A 16,680-nucleotide genomic window follows, 5' to 3' on the forward strand; every position below is an offset into this window, starting at 1 on the left:
CACAGTGTGGTGATTCCCAACCATAGCATTATTTTGTTGCTAATTCATTACTGTAGTTTTACTACTGTTATGAATCATTATGTAAATATGACAGACAGTATATCTGGTATGTGACCTCAGAGGGGTCACGGCCCACTGGTTGAGAACCACTGCTCTGGGACATGATAAAACCTGCCATAAGAAAGGCACTTGGTAGCTTGTGTTAAAAGTGCCCACATCCAGGGCTAGAGAGATGGCTAAGAGCACTGATTGCTCTTCCAGAGGTCCTGATTCAAGTTCCAACTACCACCCAATGGCTTATAACCATCTGTAATGAGATCCAATGTCCTCTTCTGGTGTGTCTGAGGACAGCTACAGTGTACTCATTTATATACAATAAGTTTTAAAAAAGTATCCATGTTCTTAACAACCTTTGTTTTTGACCACTACACATGACACTGTCTTGTGCTTTGCAAAAAGAGCATCTGAAATGAAGGTTTAGTGCCTCAAAACTCACTGATTCAAACTTTATCCTTGGGAATGTATTCAAAATGATTGTGCGCTTTTGTAAAAGAGACAGCAAAAGGCTAATGAAAGTGTCCCGTTATGTCTAGACACTGTTTTCAAATGGTTTAAGTTTGAAGACTTTGTCTTAAATGTATTGTTTACCATTTAAATAGTACATCACAAAGAATGAATTTGAGATTATTTTGTGTTTTATATGTATGTATATACTTGTTTCATTTTAAAAATACTTGAAAGAGAGCTGGCAAGATGGCTCAGCTGGGAAAAGAGTTTGTCACAGAAGCCTGATGACCAGACTTCAGTCCCCAGGACTCATGATGCAAAGAGAGATCCCACTGCTGAGTTGTTCTCTGGCTGCCATGTACACTGTTACATGCACGTCCCCATAATAACATCCATCATACACAATGATAATAATAATCAATAAAATATTTGAAAGGAAATGCATATCAAATCCAAATTTATTTCTAAAACTAAGCAAGTTGGACACAGAAAAAGTACTCAGCAGTTTTTCACTTGTCAGTTAATTTGGTTTTCAGCCTCTCAATGAATTTCTCATAGTGTTGGGACAAATCCCTTTATATTACAGAAAGACATTAGGTTTAACCCTCAACTCTGGCTCTTGGGAGGAAAGTTCTTTTTTGTCTATATGGTAAACCTATCAACATATCCCTGCATCTCAAGCAGAGGATTGTTCAAGTCCTCTCTCCTCAGTTCCACACACCCAACCTCTAATCCTTCCAAGCTGGCTATTCACTCCCTTCCCTGTCAACACTCAAATTCTAGTTTACCTTAGTGACTCAGATAGAAACAGACCATACAAATAAAAGACAGGAGTGGCGGTTACATGTACCTCATAGACCAAAACTTTATTGTCTTCAAAGTATCACAAAAACACCATGCTCAACCCTCCCAATCCAGTTCAGTGTGGGTTGACGGTGATGTCAGCGTCGACCAGAGGTGACATTGATCAGCGTTCACAGCATCTCACGCATTGCTCCCTTTGGGTTGATGTCATGACAAAGGCTTCCATGTTAATATTCATCCGAATACGGATAATTGGGGTGAGCAGAAGTACTGAAATGGTGAAGAAATGTATAGTGCAGGCTCAGACTGTAGAATGAATGACTCTCCTGACCAATATCACAATAGAAGGATTTTATTTACTGCTTGTATAATCTGTCTTATTGGCACAAAATGACTTCGTAGTAAATATTTGTTAGCCATAACAAAACTATCTTACTTTTGTTCCCCTGCTTGGGAGATAATGGAGCCTAGGCATTCACATGTGCGAACATATTTTTTTCTATCAACTACATCACCAGTTTACTGAAGCAGTAGGTCATCGCTTCTTACTTCAAACATTCAGTGCAATCGGAATCTGATGATGACTTGTGTACAGCATTTCTACAGATATGATTCAAATGTATATGTATGTGTGTATAGACCAGTGGTTCTCAACCTTCCTAATTCTATGACCCTTTAACACAGTTCTTCATGTTGTGGTGACTCCCCCCCATTATAAAATTATTTTGTTTTTACTTCATAACTATAATTTTGCTATTGTTAGGAGTGATATGCAGAATATCTGATATGCAACCCCGTGAAAGTGTCATTTGACCCCATAGGGGTGTGACACACAAGTTGAGAACCAGTGATGTATTATACATACATATGTATGTAAGTATGCATACATACATGTATATATGTAAGAATATACAGTTTAGTGCTGGTAATCCTAAATTCATAATTCATTAAGCTTTAACTCACTGTCCATCATGTAAAACACTATGTTTAATTTAGAAATGAAAAGGACAGAATTATGGGATATACTTCCATGTCAAAGTAGCTCACTACATAGTTTTTAGGTCTCCACACTTGAAAAACAACACAAATATAAAGCAATAAAAATATTTAAAATTTTTGGACCCTTCTAAATAGGCTCCAGTAAAACCCATAATGCATATCTACTGTATAGTTGTCAAATACAGTGGTTTACATTTTGGTATGAAGTTAGCAATAATGGATAACATGCAGTCTGTGGATTAACAAATACAGAAGCCCATGTGCAGTGATTCAAGTTAACCCTGGCTGCAGGCACCCTGTTAATGTAAGAGTTCTCTGTGAAGAATTTGGGACCAGAGTTCCCCAAAGCTCCCATCTCACACTGACCCCACTAATCAGTATTAAGGCAACTCTTAACAACCATATTAAATTCACCATCAGGAAATGAATTGCGTGATGTATTTTCCAAGGTTACTTACATATGAACCGTAGCATATCGGTAATTTTTGTTCAGCCTCTCTAGAACTGCCATGTCCTCTGCTGGCAACTGGAAGTCAAAAACCTGTCACATAAGTAGACAGATTTTAGTATGACCACATATTTGCTGATCTGAAAAGCACAAGCTAATCAGACTGAAAGGTGTGGGGATAATAGCTTCCATAAGATAATAGCAAGAAAAAAGGTTCAAATTATTAATGAAATGCTTCTCAGCCTTTGGGCTAAGATCAAATAAAACTATTAGTGAGTTCCAAATAAAAGTTGAATGCAAGTATATTACTATGTATAATATATTGAAACCATAATACTACGGGCAAAAATCAGAACTCAAAAGAGTCTGGAGAAGAAACACATCTGTCATATGCAAAGATCACAGGACAAATTTCATGCAAGATCCAGAGGAATCTAATGACCACTTTTATTTTTAACATATATGAGATAGCAATCATTTTTGTAGATACCCTCAGCTGTGTATATCCAACCAATAAGTAAGTGATCAGAATGTGAAAATTTCTTATGTAATCAGAAATTTCTCAAATGCCAATGATACTTTGTTTAAAAGATTCAGGAGCTGCCTCAAAAAGGATGTCATTATTTAAATTTCTAACGCTTTAAGGATCAAAACAATTTTCACTCATTACGAGACCATCCAAGTGAGTTTTGCCAGCATTGGGTGGCATCTGTCTCCCCATTGCTTGAGTTTTGCCTGGCCTGTATTTACAATGATCCCTGGAGAATGAAAACGACAGAGTGGTAGTTTTATGCCTAGACACGAAGAGTTTTCAAGTATCCGGTCCTACACTGAGTACAGAGCCCACCTGTAATCCTAGCTCTCTGGAGGCTAAAGGCAGTGAGTCTGAGGTTAGCCTGGACTGCATAGAGAAACTCCAGAGGGAGAAACAGGGAATAAAAGCATCAATTTATTAATTTCATTTTATTTTAAAATTGTATATTGAAGCTGGTTGACTGGATAACTGTTATAGGCAACAGTATTTTCTTACTTGAAAATAAAGATAGCCGGGCAGTGGTGGCTCACGCCTTTAATCCCAGCACTTGGGAGGCAGAGGCAGGCAGATTTCTGAGTTCGAGAGTTCGAGGCTAGCCTGGTCTACAGAGTGAGTTCCAGGACAGCCAGGGCTACACAGAGAAACCCTGTCTTGAAAAAACCAAAAAAATAAAATAAAATAAAATAAAATAAAAAAATAAAGATAACCCACGGATGGAGCAGTGTTTGAATACTCTTCTTTATGAGCATCAAGGACATATAACATGAGTTTTTAATGTGGGCTGAAAATCACATGGTCCAGTTCCTTCGTTTCAGGGATTGAATGACAGATCTTCATTTGCATAAAGCTTGAGAGCACATTGCTAACTTAAAGCTGAAACCGAGCCCATCTCAGTCCTGTACAGTCGTGAATCCAGAATGCTAGTGTAGAGAGGAAGACGCTCGTGCATACGACAATCGTGAATCTAGAATGCTAGTGTAGAGAGGAAAACGCTCGTGCGTACGACAGTCGTGAATCCAGAATGCTAGTGTAGAGAGGAAAACGCTAGTGCTTACGCGTGAAGCATACATGCCCAGGCAGTGCCAGGGACAGACACTCAACTGGGAGGGAGCTCACAAGAGGCCTCCGTGGGAGAGACATTGTGCAGCCCTGATGCCCACAGCCTTCTCCTCCTCACCTTTATGTTCTCTTTGATCCGCTTCTCACTGAAACTCTTGGCGATAACCACAATGCCGCGCTGCAGCAGATACCGGAGGGAAATCAGGGCTGGAGTTTGCTTGTGTTTTTCTGCCATGGCACAAAGAGTTGGGTCTTCCAAGAGATTTGGGGCATTCTCCTCTATCCTGAAGAGAAAGGAATGACGGCTGCTTGAGGTCAGGATTTAATGTGATAGGAGGCTTACAGAACAAATGGATGGGCTCACTCTAGACCCAGGACTCTTAAATATGATCCCTAACCCAGTGAGGCTAGCATCATCTGGAATATTTTCAGTTGTCGATTTTCCCTCCTTTTTGAGCTTGTTGAATTCATTCATTAAAAAAAGAAAACCCTCAGAATTGTAAAACTGAAAATATTTTATATGTGTCTTATGTGTGACAATGATTTTTTGTTTGTTTCCTTCCTTCCTCCCTCCCTCCCTCCCTCCCTCCCTCCCTCCCTCCCTCTCTCTATTCTTTCTTTCTCTCTCTCTTTCTTTCTTTCTTTCTTTCTTTCTTTCTTTCTTTCTTTCTTTCTTTCTTTCTTTCTTTCTTTCTTTCTTTCTTTCTTTCTTTCTTTCTTTTTGAGACAGGGCTTCTTTCTGTAGCCCTGGCTGTCCTGGAACTCACTCTGTAGATCAGGCTGGCCTGAAACTCAGAGATTCCCCTGCCTCTGCCTCCCAAGTGCTGGGACTAAAGGTATGCACCGCCATGGTCCAGCTTTAGTTAACAATCTTTATTACCATTTTTTACATCGTTGGGTGCCTAGAGCACCATAGGCAACCAGAACAATGTCTTTTGACTTGCAGTAATCCAGGAGCTTGCTCTGGTTCAGGTAAGGATGACATTCTACCTGTAGGTGGACAAGATAGAAAGATACTAGACTGTAGAAAACTTCTCATGACCATGAAAAAGAAGTGTTCATAAGTAAAAGATGCTGAATTGAAAAGTCTATACTGTGTGAAATCCGAATAGAAAACCTCAACTGCAAGTAATAATCCTCTGTTTAAAAGTAAGAGCAGGCCTCAGAGCAGGCGGACTGAAGTCACCCAGAGGCTTGCCTGTCTGCCCCCCTCTCCCTGCCTCCCCTACCCCCCTCCTTCCTGCTTGCAGTGTGGGCGGCCCACAGAGCGAGTCAATACAAATGTGGAAGTATGCAGTGGAGGAACGGGAGAGAGAGAGAAGTGGAATGGTTTAAGCACTATGAAAAGAGGCGGAACTGGAGAGCCGCGGGTGGAGAGATAGCCTGTGTGAGTAGCCTGTCCTGCCGCCTGAGGCCGTAGTGAGGTCCTGACACTGCTGCAGCTGAGAGCCATGTGTGGGTCTATGGCCATACAGTATCAGGGTCCCACATTACCACCAAAGGCCATGTGGATGTCCCTGGTCTGAGCTGCTGCCTGGGACCATGTTGATATCCAAGAGCTGGGCAGAGCTGGTCTCACCCTTCACAGGCTATGGCACTTGGAAGAGTTGGCTCGGCGCTTTGCTAGCTACAGCGCTCCAGAGAGTGGACTCCGCACCTCACCTGGGTACAGTAGAGCTGTTGGGTACAGGACCCCTGCTGGGTGCAGGTGATACGGTTTGAGATGGTGAGAGCAGGAGAGCTGGCCCTGCCCCTTGCCTGCTGCAGCGTTTGGTGAGCTAGCCTAGGCAGTGCTAAAGAGCTTGCCCTGGTGGTGTGGGTGTGGGAGAGCTGTTGCATGGGCTGACCAACTCAGCTACCACCCAGGCCCAGATCCAGGACTTTGAGTTGGTCCACTCCATCATCTCCCCTATCTATGAACTGCTGGAGTACATAAAGGAGCTGGTCCTGCAGATCCAAAGCTGCAGGACTTCCATGACACAGTGCAACAACAGGACATCTGAGGAGAGTCCGGGTGAGGATCCAGTATGATAGTGCAGCAGAAGCCAGAGACGTCCAACCAGACCAGTGACTTGTTGTAATGAAAATTCGCAAGTAAAGCTATGCGGACGAAATGGGGTGTGTGTGTGTGTGTGTGTGTGTGTGTGTGTGTGTGACAGACTGTGACACATCACTGCCTCCACAGTGAGATTTTGTTTTATTATTATTTTTTAAATTTTATTTTGGGGGGAAGTTCCGAGGACAGATATGAAGGGAAGGGGAGATTATTGAGATTTGGGTGGGGTGCATGATGTGAAATTCATAAAGAATCAATAATAAGTTTTTTTGAAAAAAGTAAAAACATTGCTAAGGCAGATTGGGAATTGGTTCTAATGCTTTGTCTTACTTCAGTTCCCAAAAAGCTGTGCGTCCAGACCTGAGGGTCCCTGCCCCCAGCTGGCTTGGGTTGATAATAAAGATTGCTGTGCAGCCAATGGCTGGGCAGGGAGAGGAGAGAGAGGAGAGAGGGGAGATGGGAAGAAGAAGGAGGAGGAGGAGGAGGAGGGAGGGAGGAAGGGCAAACCACTTCTCCAGTTGGGTTTGGGGTAGCAGAGATGAAATATAGATTAAAAAATGTTAACTCAGGAATACCAGATGGGGAGTGTTTGCTAGCCTTGGGGGAGGTGTAGAAGTGCCCAGCCGATGATCTAGTTATATCAAAATTAGCTGGTGTGTGTGTGTCTTTCATCTGTCAATCCAGAGAGCTCTTGGGTGGATTCAGTGGCGCTCTTGACCCTGTCAGAGTCAAAGCGATTTAACTAATTCACCACTACAAAGGCGAATTAACTCTGTACCATAGAATGCAGATAAAACTCAGAGAAAAGAATTACAGATGCTACATGGGAAAGACGCTCACTGAACTTTGGATTTTGAACTGTATCAATAAAGCAAAAGTTTAGGTGAAGACGCATGAGGGCAGGAATGAAGGACAAAAGAGTGACTTTGGTAGGGATTTTGCCTAAGAGGACATTTGGGTATACTTGGGTGTCAAAGCAGTGAGAAGTAGGTAAAGGAGCTTGCCACACATGTCTGGTGGGACCTGAGTTCAATTTCAAGAGCTCACATAAAGGTGAAAAGAGAAAGCCAACTCCACAAGGTTGATCTCTGACATCCACACATGAATCATATAGCATAGCATGCCTGCACCCCCTCCCCCAGAGAGAGAGAGAGAGAAGAGAGAGAGAGAGAAACAGAAAAGACAAAAAAAGATGTCATTCATACACATATACACACAAAATTAGAAAAATAAGTTATTTTTAAATACATCAGTACATCAGTTGTTTATACAATGGTCAGCCTTGAAAACATACATACAAGTAACACTATGTAAATTGAGTAAGTTGTACTTATGTGTTCAGGAATACACACACACACACACACACACACACTCACGCACGCACGCACACACAGCACCCACCTGGTTGCACACAGGCTTGTACTTGAGCCCGGGCTTGTTCAGGATCATCTCCAGCTGCCTGCGGTTAAAGTTGGACACCCCAATGGACTTGGCTAGCCCTGCGTCCTTACACTTCTCCATGGCCTGGGGTAGGGGAAGGTAGTAAAGAATACTTTATGAAGGTGCTCATGGATGGTTATAAATGCAATGTTGTATTGCTAGAAAGAACACAGACAGGGAAGGAAAATAAAGCTAGCTGCATTAGTTATTAAGAAGAGAGAAACCAGTTTGAATATGGGCAGAAGATGACAGAAAGGATGCCTTTGTTCTCCTCAGGAGGCAGAGAGTCTATTGCACATAGTGGAGTGTATTTCCCCCAATGCTTTCCCAGTTGTCTCTTAATATAGTCCAATAACATCTTCCTCCCCACAGCAACAGAATAACCCTAGTAAAGATATAAGTTTCTTGATCTAAAGATGCATGTCTGACTCTTACATGTGAAGTGGAGACCTGCCTCCTGACTCTCACATGTGAAGTGGAGACCTGCCTCCCTTCCTTAACTTCCCCTGTGCTCTTTATCTCGATACTCACTTCCCATGTGTCACGTAGATCCACTGTGTCAAATAATAATTTCCCATTTTCATATGTTGGACAAAGATCATTGTCTGGCTGGAATAGAAACAACCATTATAACCATCTCACCAATTTCATGACTGTCCCTATAGCAATGTATATAATATATGTATATTAGGTTTCATAATTTTTATAAATTAGGTTTATATTTGCAAAAGATTTTGCCTATGAAGTTGTAAGAAGGTGACAGATGTCTTTTCTTCTGTTACACCTATTATATGTGTTAATTGACAACATTTCCTAGGTCTTTTTGACCTGCAACACTGTTTAATACCAGTGTGATTTCTCCCAGAGAAACATCTGTCTGCCACTGAGAGAGTCAGTAGTTACATGATCATGGTCTCCAGCAAATAAGAAATTGCAGTCTTGACATGGTTACAGTGTTCCCATCAGTGTTAATTTCCCTAAGCATGATGTCAAAGGTCAAAGGTTAGACATGGCAGCTAAACATTTTCCATCAAGGAACTGGAGATACAGCTTAGCTGGTAGGTAGAGTGTGTGATACAGCATGCACAAGCCCTTAGATTCAATCCCCAACACTGCCTGTGTCAACTATGGTGGCACATGCTGTAATTCCAGATCTTAGGAGATGGGGATAGAAGGATGAGAAGTTCAAGCTCACCCTCCACTCACTGGTGAGCTACGTGAGACCTTGTCTCAAAAGTAAGCAAGTGAATAAATGAATAAATGCAGGCTGGGTCTGTGGACCTTTTTTATCTTCAGTTATAAGAAGTATGAACTAAGAAGAAAGAAAACATGAAAGATGCTGGGGTCAGAATAACTCTTTAGATTAGTTTTCTCTAAATATCAAAGATAAGTCAGAAAAAAAGTCAATAGCAACAACACTCAGCTGTGTCCACCTAGTAAGTGTGACCCATTAATTCCTTGGGTTTGGATTCTTTTCAGAATGCTGCATGTGTTTATTGAGGAATCTGTTTTCCAGGTATAAGATTAAACATCCTAATGAGCAAATATTTTTCTAACCTCAACTAGTGTCTCTCAAACACCACCATTTCTGGCTTACGTCTGTCATTCTGTGTTTGGTCTTAAGCTTTTTGTTTCTGGTTTTCTTTATTTTTAGTTCAGTATGTCAAGGGTCATACAAAGAAGACTGAATCATGGGGAAGATATCAATAGTCAAATGTCATTTTTTGTTGACTAAACAATATCAAGATGGGTACAATTGCCATTATTGCTAGACACAGAGTAAGAGTTATTTGTTTTGTTACATATTATTTTACAAATATTAAAACACATACATTTACCAAGTACTGGCCACATTCCAGACACTATATCAATTCATTGAATCTATTTTCTTCTCTGTGAGTTATGTTGTAATATTCTTATTGACATTTATCGATGAGAATAAAGTCATAGATTTTAAGGAATGACTGTAAACCAGCCAGTTGCAACAAAAAGTTCAAAGCCATTCAGTATGAGCTGGGTGTGCTGATGTACACTGTTATCCCAGCACTCAGAAGATTAAAAAAAGACAATCCAAAGCTGCAGTCAAGGCCAGCAGGTCAACATAGCTGGAATCTGTGAAAACTAAGAATGTATGATCTGCCAGCACAGTGCTCTTCCTTTGGAGACCCCACTTTTTTATTAAAACACCATTTTTGCTCCTGTCACTTGCCTAACTTTGTGTAGTTATCAGATGTCAGTGAACCAGTGGCCACGATAGCGCATACCATAATCCCAGCATATGAAGGCAAAAGGATCTGGATTTAATGTTAGTTTTGGCTACATAGCAAGTTCAAAGCTAGACCTATGCCAAACAAACAAACAAAACTAAAAGTAAAGAGATTAACTTAAAAACCAAAAGATTAAAAGTAAAAAGAGCCTACATTTTGAAATGAGGATAAAGAGTAAATCAGACTAATGTTTATGCAGGAAGATGTAGATAAGGTACTGAATATGAACAACCTTGAACCCTGAACAAGCCATATTTGCTACCAATGTGTGTGTGGGGATTGGAACAAAAGACAAAGCTGTAGTAAAAGGTCAATGTGTGTGCGTGCGTGTGTGTGTGTGTGTGTGTGTGTAGACACATTTTTCAAGATTTTCCCAGATCCATCAATCTACCATGATTTGGGTTCCTTGCCTTTCCCATGAATTATCTTGAATGGTTTCCATGATACATACATGCATTTCTATTTGCTTAGGTCTAAATAAATCCACCAATGAAATTTTCGTCACGATGAAGATGCTGGTTACTTACCTTCATCGACACTGGGAAATGAATGAGATAAAGGTCAACATAATCCAGCTGAAGCTTTTTCAGTGATTGTTCCAAGCAAGGCCGGACCAGCTCTGGTCTATGACATGTGGAGGGAAGCTGCAAATGTTAAAGAGTGAAAATTGAGACTTTTAAAACTGATCGGAAACTGATGACCACAGAGCAAAAATACTCTGCCAGATCTTGAGTTTTCCGTTGTCTAACCAATAATGTCAACTTTGATATATATTTGAACTTTATTAGTAAATAAACAGGACAGTAGAAGGGAATTATTAATATTTGTGTAAAAATTGGATATAATAACAGTAACAACCAATCTCTGAGATATAGTTAGCAAGAGTTTACAATGGAGGCTTCTATCTAATTCCTTTATCTATTCACTCAATGAGAAAGAGTTAATATTCCTATCATTTACATAAGAGAAAGAAAATATTGCTGAGATTTTGATATGTATTAGACACAATACAAGACTCTAGCAATGTTTTATGAGATACTCAGGAAGAAAGATTTTCTTCTTCTCTATCACTGATGAAAGCAAAAATTGGATGTCAAGAATCTTAAGAAATATCAGTCACCCAAGAGATTAGGAAACCATAGTCTTATCATAGCTCTGTCCATGTTAGATCACACTGCTTTAAGACTAAAAAAATAGCAATTTTACACTAAAGCTGCAAATTCAAACAGTGGTGAGGAGAGATCATCAGTCTCCTGTTTTCAGCACTGATTGAACATATGTAACTAAACAACAGACCAATATGCCTAATTTATCTACTGATCAAATCATATAAATATCAACACACCAATTTCATTCGTTCGCACTCAGGCGCACAGTACCTTTGAAGTGTAGAATATATCTTCTCTCTTCACAGTGCCATCAGCAATCTTGCTTCGGATGGCCAGCCCTACCTCCTCCTCATTTTTGTAGAAATAAGCTGAGTCAATATGGCGGAATCCAGCTCCTATAGCTATCTTGGTGGCTTCCATAGCCATACTCTTGGGAACCTAGAACAGCAACCAAAAAGAGTACTTTGAGATCCGTATGAATGAATTGATTCTGGAACATCTAGCTATTTACAAACTACATGCTTCTGCTGTGTGGCATGAGTTCTGTCTTCAGGGTGATGTCTCTACCCAGGTTTGACTGGGTCTTTTCTTCTTAAAGGCATCTGAGAAAAGTTTTCAGCCCAAGAATAAAGCCGTTATAAAGTAAGACTAGCCAAGACAGTGTACACTTCAAGAGATACTGAGAAAGGAATGTTGGAAGTCTCTCCTACTTCCACACAGAACACACTTAATTCCCACCATGTTGTGCCTAGAGAATGCATGAGTATATTGCTTTCAGGAAAGCTGTGGAGAGACTCAATTCCTAATTACTTAGCTGAGACATCCTAATTATTTCCCAATTCCTAATTATTTACATAGAGATATTCTGTCAGAACACCCTAAAACGTCACTCTCCCAAAGGAAAGCAGACATTCACAAACTCTGTTCTTTGTGCAAACAGTTAAAAAATTTGGCATTCTTCTCTATTATAAAATAATGAAAATTAAGGTTTCCAGGGTCTAATTTGAAAATAGACACTGTGGATGCATTTCCCTTTCCTTTATAGTTCATTTAAGATCTTTGAGCTACTCTCTTCCAAATAGTAATAAAATAAAGCCAGACCTGGTGGCACAGACTGAGGAAGGAGATTCCTGAGTTCAAGAACTGACTGAGCAACACAGTGAAATCTTGTCTCAAAATGTAGGGCTTTGGTGCTAAGCTTGGTGATGTATGCAATAGCTTTCCATGATAGAGTATGTGCCTAGCATGTTCAAGGGCTTAGGTTCAATCCCCTTTACTGAAATATATGTATATCACTGCAAACGATAGTCACCATTCTATTGAGATGCCAGAACTTAACCCTTATCCATGTTTTGCTACCTCTTTCCAACCTAAGAACCATTATTCTACATTTAACAAATGTAATTAAAACAAATGTAGTTTTTATATGTATTTGGTTTTTGTGTCTGACTTATTTTTAAAACATCTTCCAATTCATGCACTTTGTAAAAATGACAAATTTAACTTTTTTTGTGGCTGAACAATCCCCCACTCTCTGTGTGTATGTGCCTTCAGCAACATATTCATCCATTGTTTGATAAACAACATTTCATAATTGTTACTAATGAGAGCAATGACTCCAGCATACGAACTTTATTTCCTTTTATAGATGGAAGAGGTTATGGTTAGATCATATAAATGTTCTATTTTCAGGACCTTCTATATTGTTTTCTTTAGTGTTTGAACTAATTTGCATTCCCACCAGCAGTGTATGAAAAAAAAAAACCAGTGCTCTGTTTTTTCTGCACCCCCATTAGTGTTGCTTTTTGCTGTCCTTTAGTAACAACTATTCAAAGGTGAAAGTTTATCTCATTGTAGTTTTGAATTTCATGACAGGCTACTAAGCCATAGTAACTGAAGCAGCACTGTATTACCCTGAAACCACACGACGCCACGGGAAGGAAGTGCAGAGAAAAGTCTTCAGATCATTAGTATAGGGAACCAGTTTTTAACTCAAATACATACATAGAATTGTGCAGAACTGAGAAACATTTTATTTTACTTTTAAAATAAGGTTAAATGTATAATCTTATTAAACTTTAAAAATTTTGAGATTACAGTCTAGTTTTATCCTTTCCTTTTCCTCCCCACAAACCCTCCCACATACCCCTCCTTGTTCTCTTTCAGCTTGATGCTTCTTTCTTCATCCTTACCTCTTCTGGGGCAAAGGTTCCGAAGCCAAGCACAGGAATGTGGTGGCCGTCATTTAGTTCCACATAGCGCTTGGGATTCATTCTGCAGGCTCTGCCTTCTGATCTTCCTGCTATCACTGGGTACTCAGTAACAGGACAGAATACGCAACTGTAGTATTCAAGTATTCAAGGTTAATCATTACTTCCTGCCCCATTTCTAAATAGTACTGTGTGGAGGAGAGGTAATAACTCACATGCCTTATCACTGACCAGATCATTGGATTAATCCCATGATTTCATTTCATTGTGTGTGGGGGAATGGAAAATAGGGCGTGATCTATTTAGAGGAAGAGGGGCTGTGAGCACGTCATTGTGTCCTTGGACTGTATCCTGCCCTAGCTCCTTCCTTTGTTTTTCTTCCTGCTTATCTTCCACCGTGGGAAAAATGGCAGCTGCTTTTACATTCCCCAGCATCCACATGACCTTGATGTTCTGCTCGACCCCGGCACCCCCACCACCTCGATGTTCTGCTCAGGCAAAGCTGGTCACAGGAGACTGGAGCTAGGGAATCATAAACCCAAACCCAAACCAAACCAAACCAAACAAAAAAATCAAAACATCAATCCCTTCTTTGGATTCTATGAGGTATTCTGACCACAGTGATGCCAAAATAATTAATTCGTTATCTGGAAAATGAGTACTATCCAGGATCCATGAATAACTCAGAAAACTCTGTAACAAAATTAATTACATAGAGGGGAAGCAATATGAACAGACAGATCTCAAAAAAAAAAAAAGACATGAAGATATCCCACAAAGACATGACATGGTGGGTATTAAGTTTTCTCTCTTGCACCCCACTGGAAGCAGGCTTGTTCTAGCTTGAAACTAAAAGTAAAGACAGAACTAAGAACTACAGTTGTTAACCACATATTCAAGCCCGGGGATCCTTCTGTCTCTATATTTCCAGTTTTTTAAAAAAGTTACCTCTACATTTTTCTTCCTTTTCTCCTACTATAATGCTACTATCTTTTCTCTCTGATTTCTTTTAAAATATTCTCTGTGTAAAAGATATCACTAAAAGTTAACAATTTTTAAAATAATGTACTGATTCAAATATAGTATTTCAAACAATTTTTGAAAATTAAAAGAATTGGTTGCATTAAATATACATTCTTCTAATATTATTTTGACAATATAATTTAATATATTTGAGATATTTTGTATTTTATGAATCTGACTTGTTTACCTGTAAATATTTAAGATCAAATTTCACAAATCAATTTTTAAATCTGAGAAAATTTGAATGTGGAATTTATACTTGTGTGAATGGATTTTTTTCCCTATCATAACTCAAAAAGGCAATTGCTGAAACTCTTAAAAAAATAAACATCAAATCTAGCTATCTGTCTTGGGAAAACTGTGTAGAGTTCTCTTTTACCTGTAACATGTGATTATGAACAAAAGACAATAGATTTATTTCCAGAGCAGAGTGTTCTTCTCCACAATCTTCCACATCTGAGTCATGATGGTTCTTTTAGATTAATTCCCATCTCCCCACAAGGACACAAGGAGAAATTACTCTCCAGGCTCTTGGAGTTCTGGTCTTTGGGACTCTTAGTCACCCCTGCCACCCCTGCCTCACCTCCAAACTAAGAGTGGAGGAACTGCGGAGTATGTTTTATTTTCTTCCTCAAAGTGTTGTCGGTCCATTTAAATCCAACATAAATCCAATATAACTCAAATACCAGGTCAATGCAGATGACAAAAATTATTGTAATCAAGCTGCTACTGATCAATCAGGGCTGCAGAACAGAGTCAGGAACTGAACTATGACCCTGAAGGGACATTGCACAACATATTTAAAGGATGAAATCATAAAGCAAGGGGGAGTGGGGTGGGCTGTAGCTGTGTCCAATCATATTTGACATAAGGGATTGAGCAAGGGAGTTTTCACCAATCAGGTTAGGAGTAGGTTTCTGGGCCTCGGAACAAGAACTTAGTTTGACCCTGCCAGCAAGATGGAGAAGTTGTCCTTTAAATGTCTGTACTCAGACAACTGTTTCCTTTTAAAAGAAGCATTTCAGCTATTTAGACGTTCCCAGCTTGCCTAAGGCTGGGGTCTTGAATTTAGTTTCTCTCTACGATTAAATGGAGTCTGAAAATGAAATGATAGTAATTAGAATAACTTTCTTTTGCTTGCTCCCAACAAAAGGACTCAAGGAATATTGACCCACTAATAACCTCTTACTGTTAATTCCCTAAACGTTGAAAACTTTTCCAACTCCCACCCAAAAATGCCTATTAAAAGACTGTCCTCCTTTCCCATCCCCTGCCCTAGACTTCTAGGCAAATAAGGGTGGTGTCAGAAGGAGACAGAGGAGTCAAAAGAAAACAAAGCACTGAGGTCACAGAAAAAGGAACAGGCAAGAATCTTTAGAGTAGGGTTTGGTAAAATGGCTTAGTGTTTAAAGGCACTTGTTGCTCTTACCAAAGAACCAAGTTGGTTTCCAGCACTCACATGGTGTTTCACAACCATCTGCAGATCCAGTTCCAGGTGATCTGTCACCTCCATGGACATGGGCATTATTCACGATGTACACATACATGCAGGCAAAACACTCACATGTGTAAAATAAAAACAAATTAATCCTTCAAAACACAATAATCTTTAGGAAAAACAACTCAATGTTGTATTTCAGAACATGACACAAATATGTCTTCCCTCACACCTTTGGGGACTCTGCTCCAGCCAATTGTCAATTGACAGACAGGGTAGTCTAGTGAGAAATGATCTGTTCAATCTCCAGTATCTAAGACATCTCTCACATCAGATGCATAAATGGGTCTTCTGGTAGGAATTCTGACAAAAGCCTCTATGATACTATTTATCAGCAAATGAATGATTGGGGTAGCCATTAAAATTACAATTAGAAAAAAGAATTCATACTATAAGAAACCAATTCTTCCTTGTTTTAAAGAATGATAGGTCCAAATTTTGGTCAGTGTTAAAGGTTAGTTCAAAGTGTACATACTAGTTACTGCTAAGAAGTTCACTTCCTTTTTACTAAGCAGTCCAAACACAGTGTTTGGGTGCTGTAGTGACTAGTTTTATATCACCTTCACACAAGCTAAAGTCATCTTAGAGGAGAGAGCCTCGATTGAGAAAATGCCTCCGTAAGGTCTAGCAGTAGGCAAGTATCTAGGGCATTTTCTTAGTGATTGATATGGCAGGACTAGCTTATTGAGGTTGTGGCTACTCCTTTGCTGGTGGTCCTGGGTGTT

The 16,680-nt window shown here is 39.7% G+C and overlaps 1 protein-coding gene across 2 annotated transcripts; it reads right to left on the minus strand.

The window, feature by feature from the left end:
* Positions 1–1,347: 1,347 nt before the first annotated feature.
* Positions 1,348–16,015, minus strand: LOC114619882 (prostaglandin-E(2) 9-reductase-like). Of its 2 annotated transcripts, XM_028765830.1 has the most exons (10): positions 15,887–16,015; positions 13,417–13,564; positions 11,495–11,662; positions 10,643–10,759; positions 8,380–8,457; positions 7,810–7,932; positions 5,233–5,342; positions 4,471–4,636; positions 2,769–2,851; positions 1,348–1,581 (listed from the first exon to the last, which is right to left on the minus strand). In XM_028765830.1, exons 2-10 carry the CDS (start codon positions 13,495–13,497, stop codon positions 1,539–1,541), a joined length of 969 nt encoding a protein of 322 aa, XP_028621663.1. In that variant the 5' UTR covers positions 13,498–13,564; positions 15,887–16,015; the 3' UTR covers positions 1,348–1,538. The 2 variants fall into 2 exon arrangements, with proteins under 2 accessions (XP_028621663.1, XP_028621664.1); XM_028765831.1 differs by lacking the exon at positions 15,887–16,015 and having other exon boundaries at positions 13,417–13,632.
* Between the last annotated feature and the right edge of the window lie 665 nt (positions 16,016–16,680).

This window comes from Grammomys surdaster, unplaced genomic scaffold (assembly GCF_004785775.1).
Source record: "Grammomys surdaster isolate TR1022 unplaced genomic scaffold, NIH_TR_1.0 165, whole genome shotgun sequence".
NCBI classification, from domain to species: domain Eukaryota; kingdom Metazoa; phylum Chordata; class Mammalia; order Rodentia; family Muridae; genus Grammomys; species Grammomys surdaster.

Excerpts from the sequence above, each read along its gene's own strand:
- LOC114619882 (XM_028765830.1), bottom strand. The coding sequence starts at position 13,497 with ATGAATCCCAAGCGCTATGTGGAACTAAATGACGGCCACCACATTCCT. Across the intron at positions 10,760-11,494 it reads ATATATTCTACACTTCAAAG|CTTCCCTCCACATGTCATAG; the intron begins GTACTGTGCGCC and ends TAACATTTGCAG. Across the intron at positions 4,637-5,232 it reads ACCCAACGATGTAAAAAATG|GATAGAGGAGAATGCCCCAA; the intron begins GTAATAAAGATT and ends CTTTCTCTTCAG.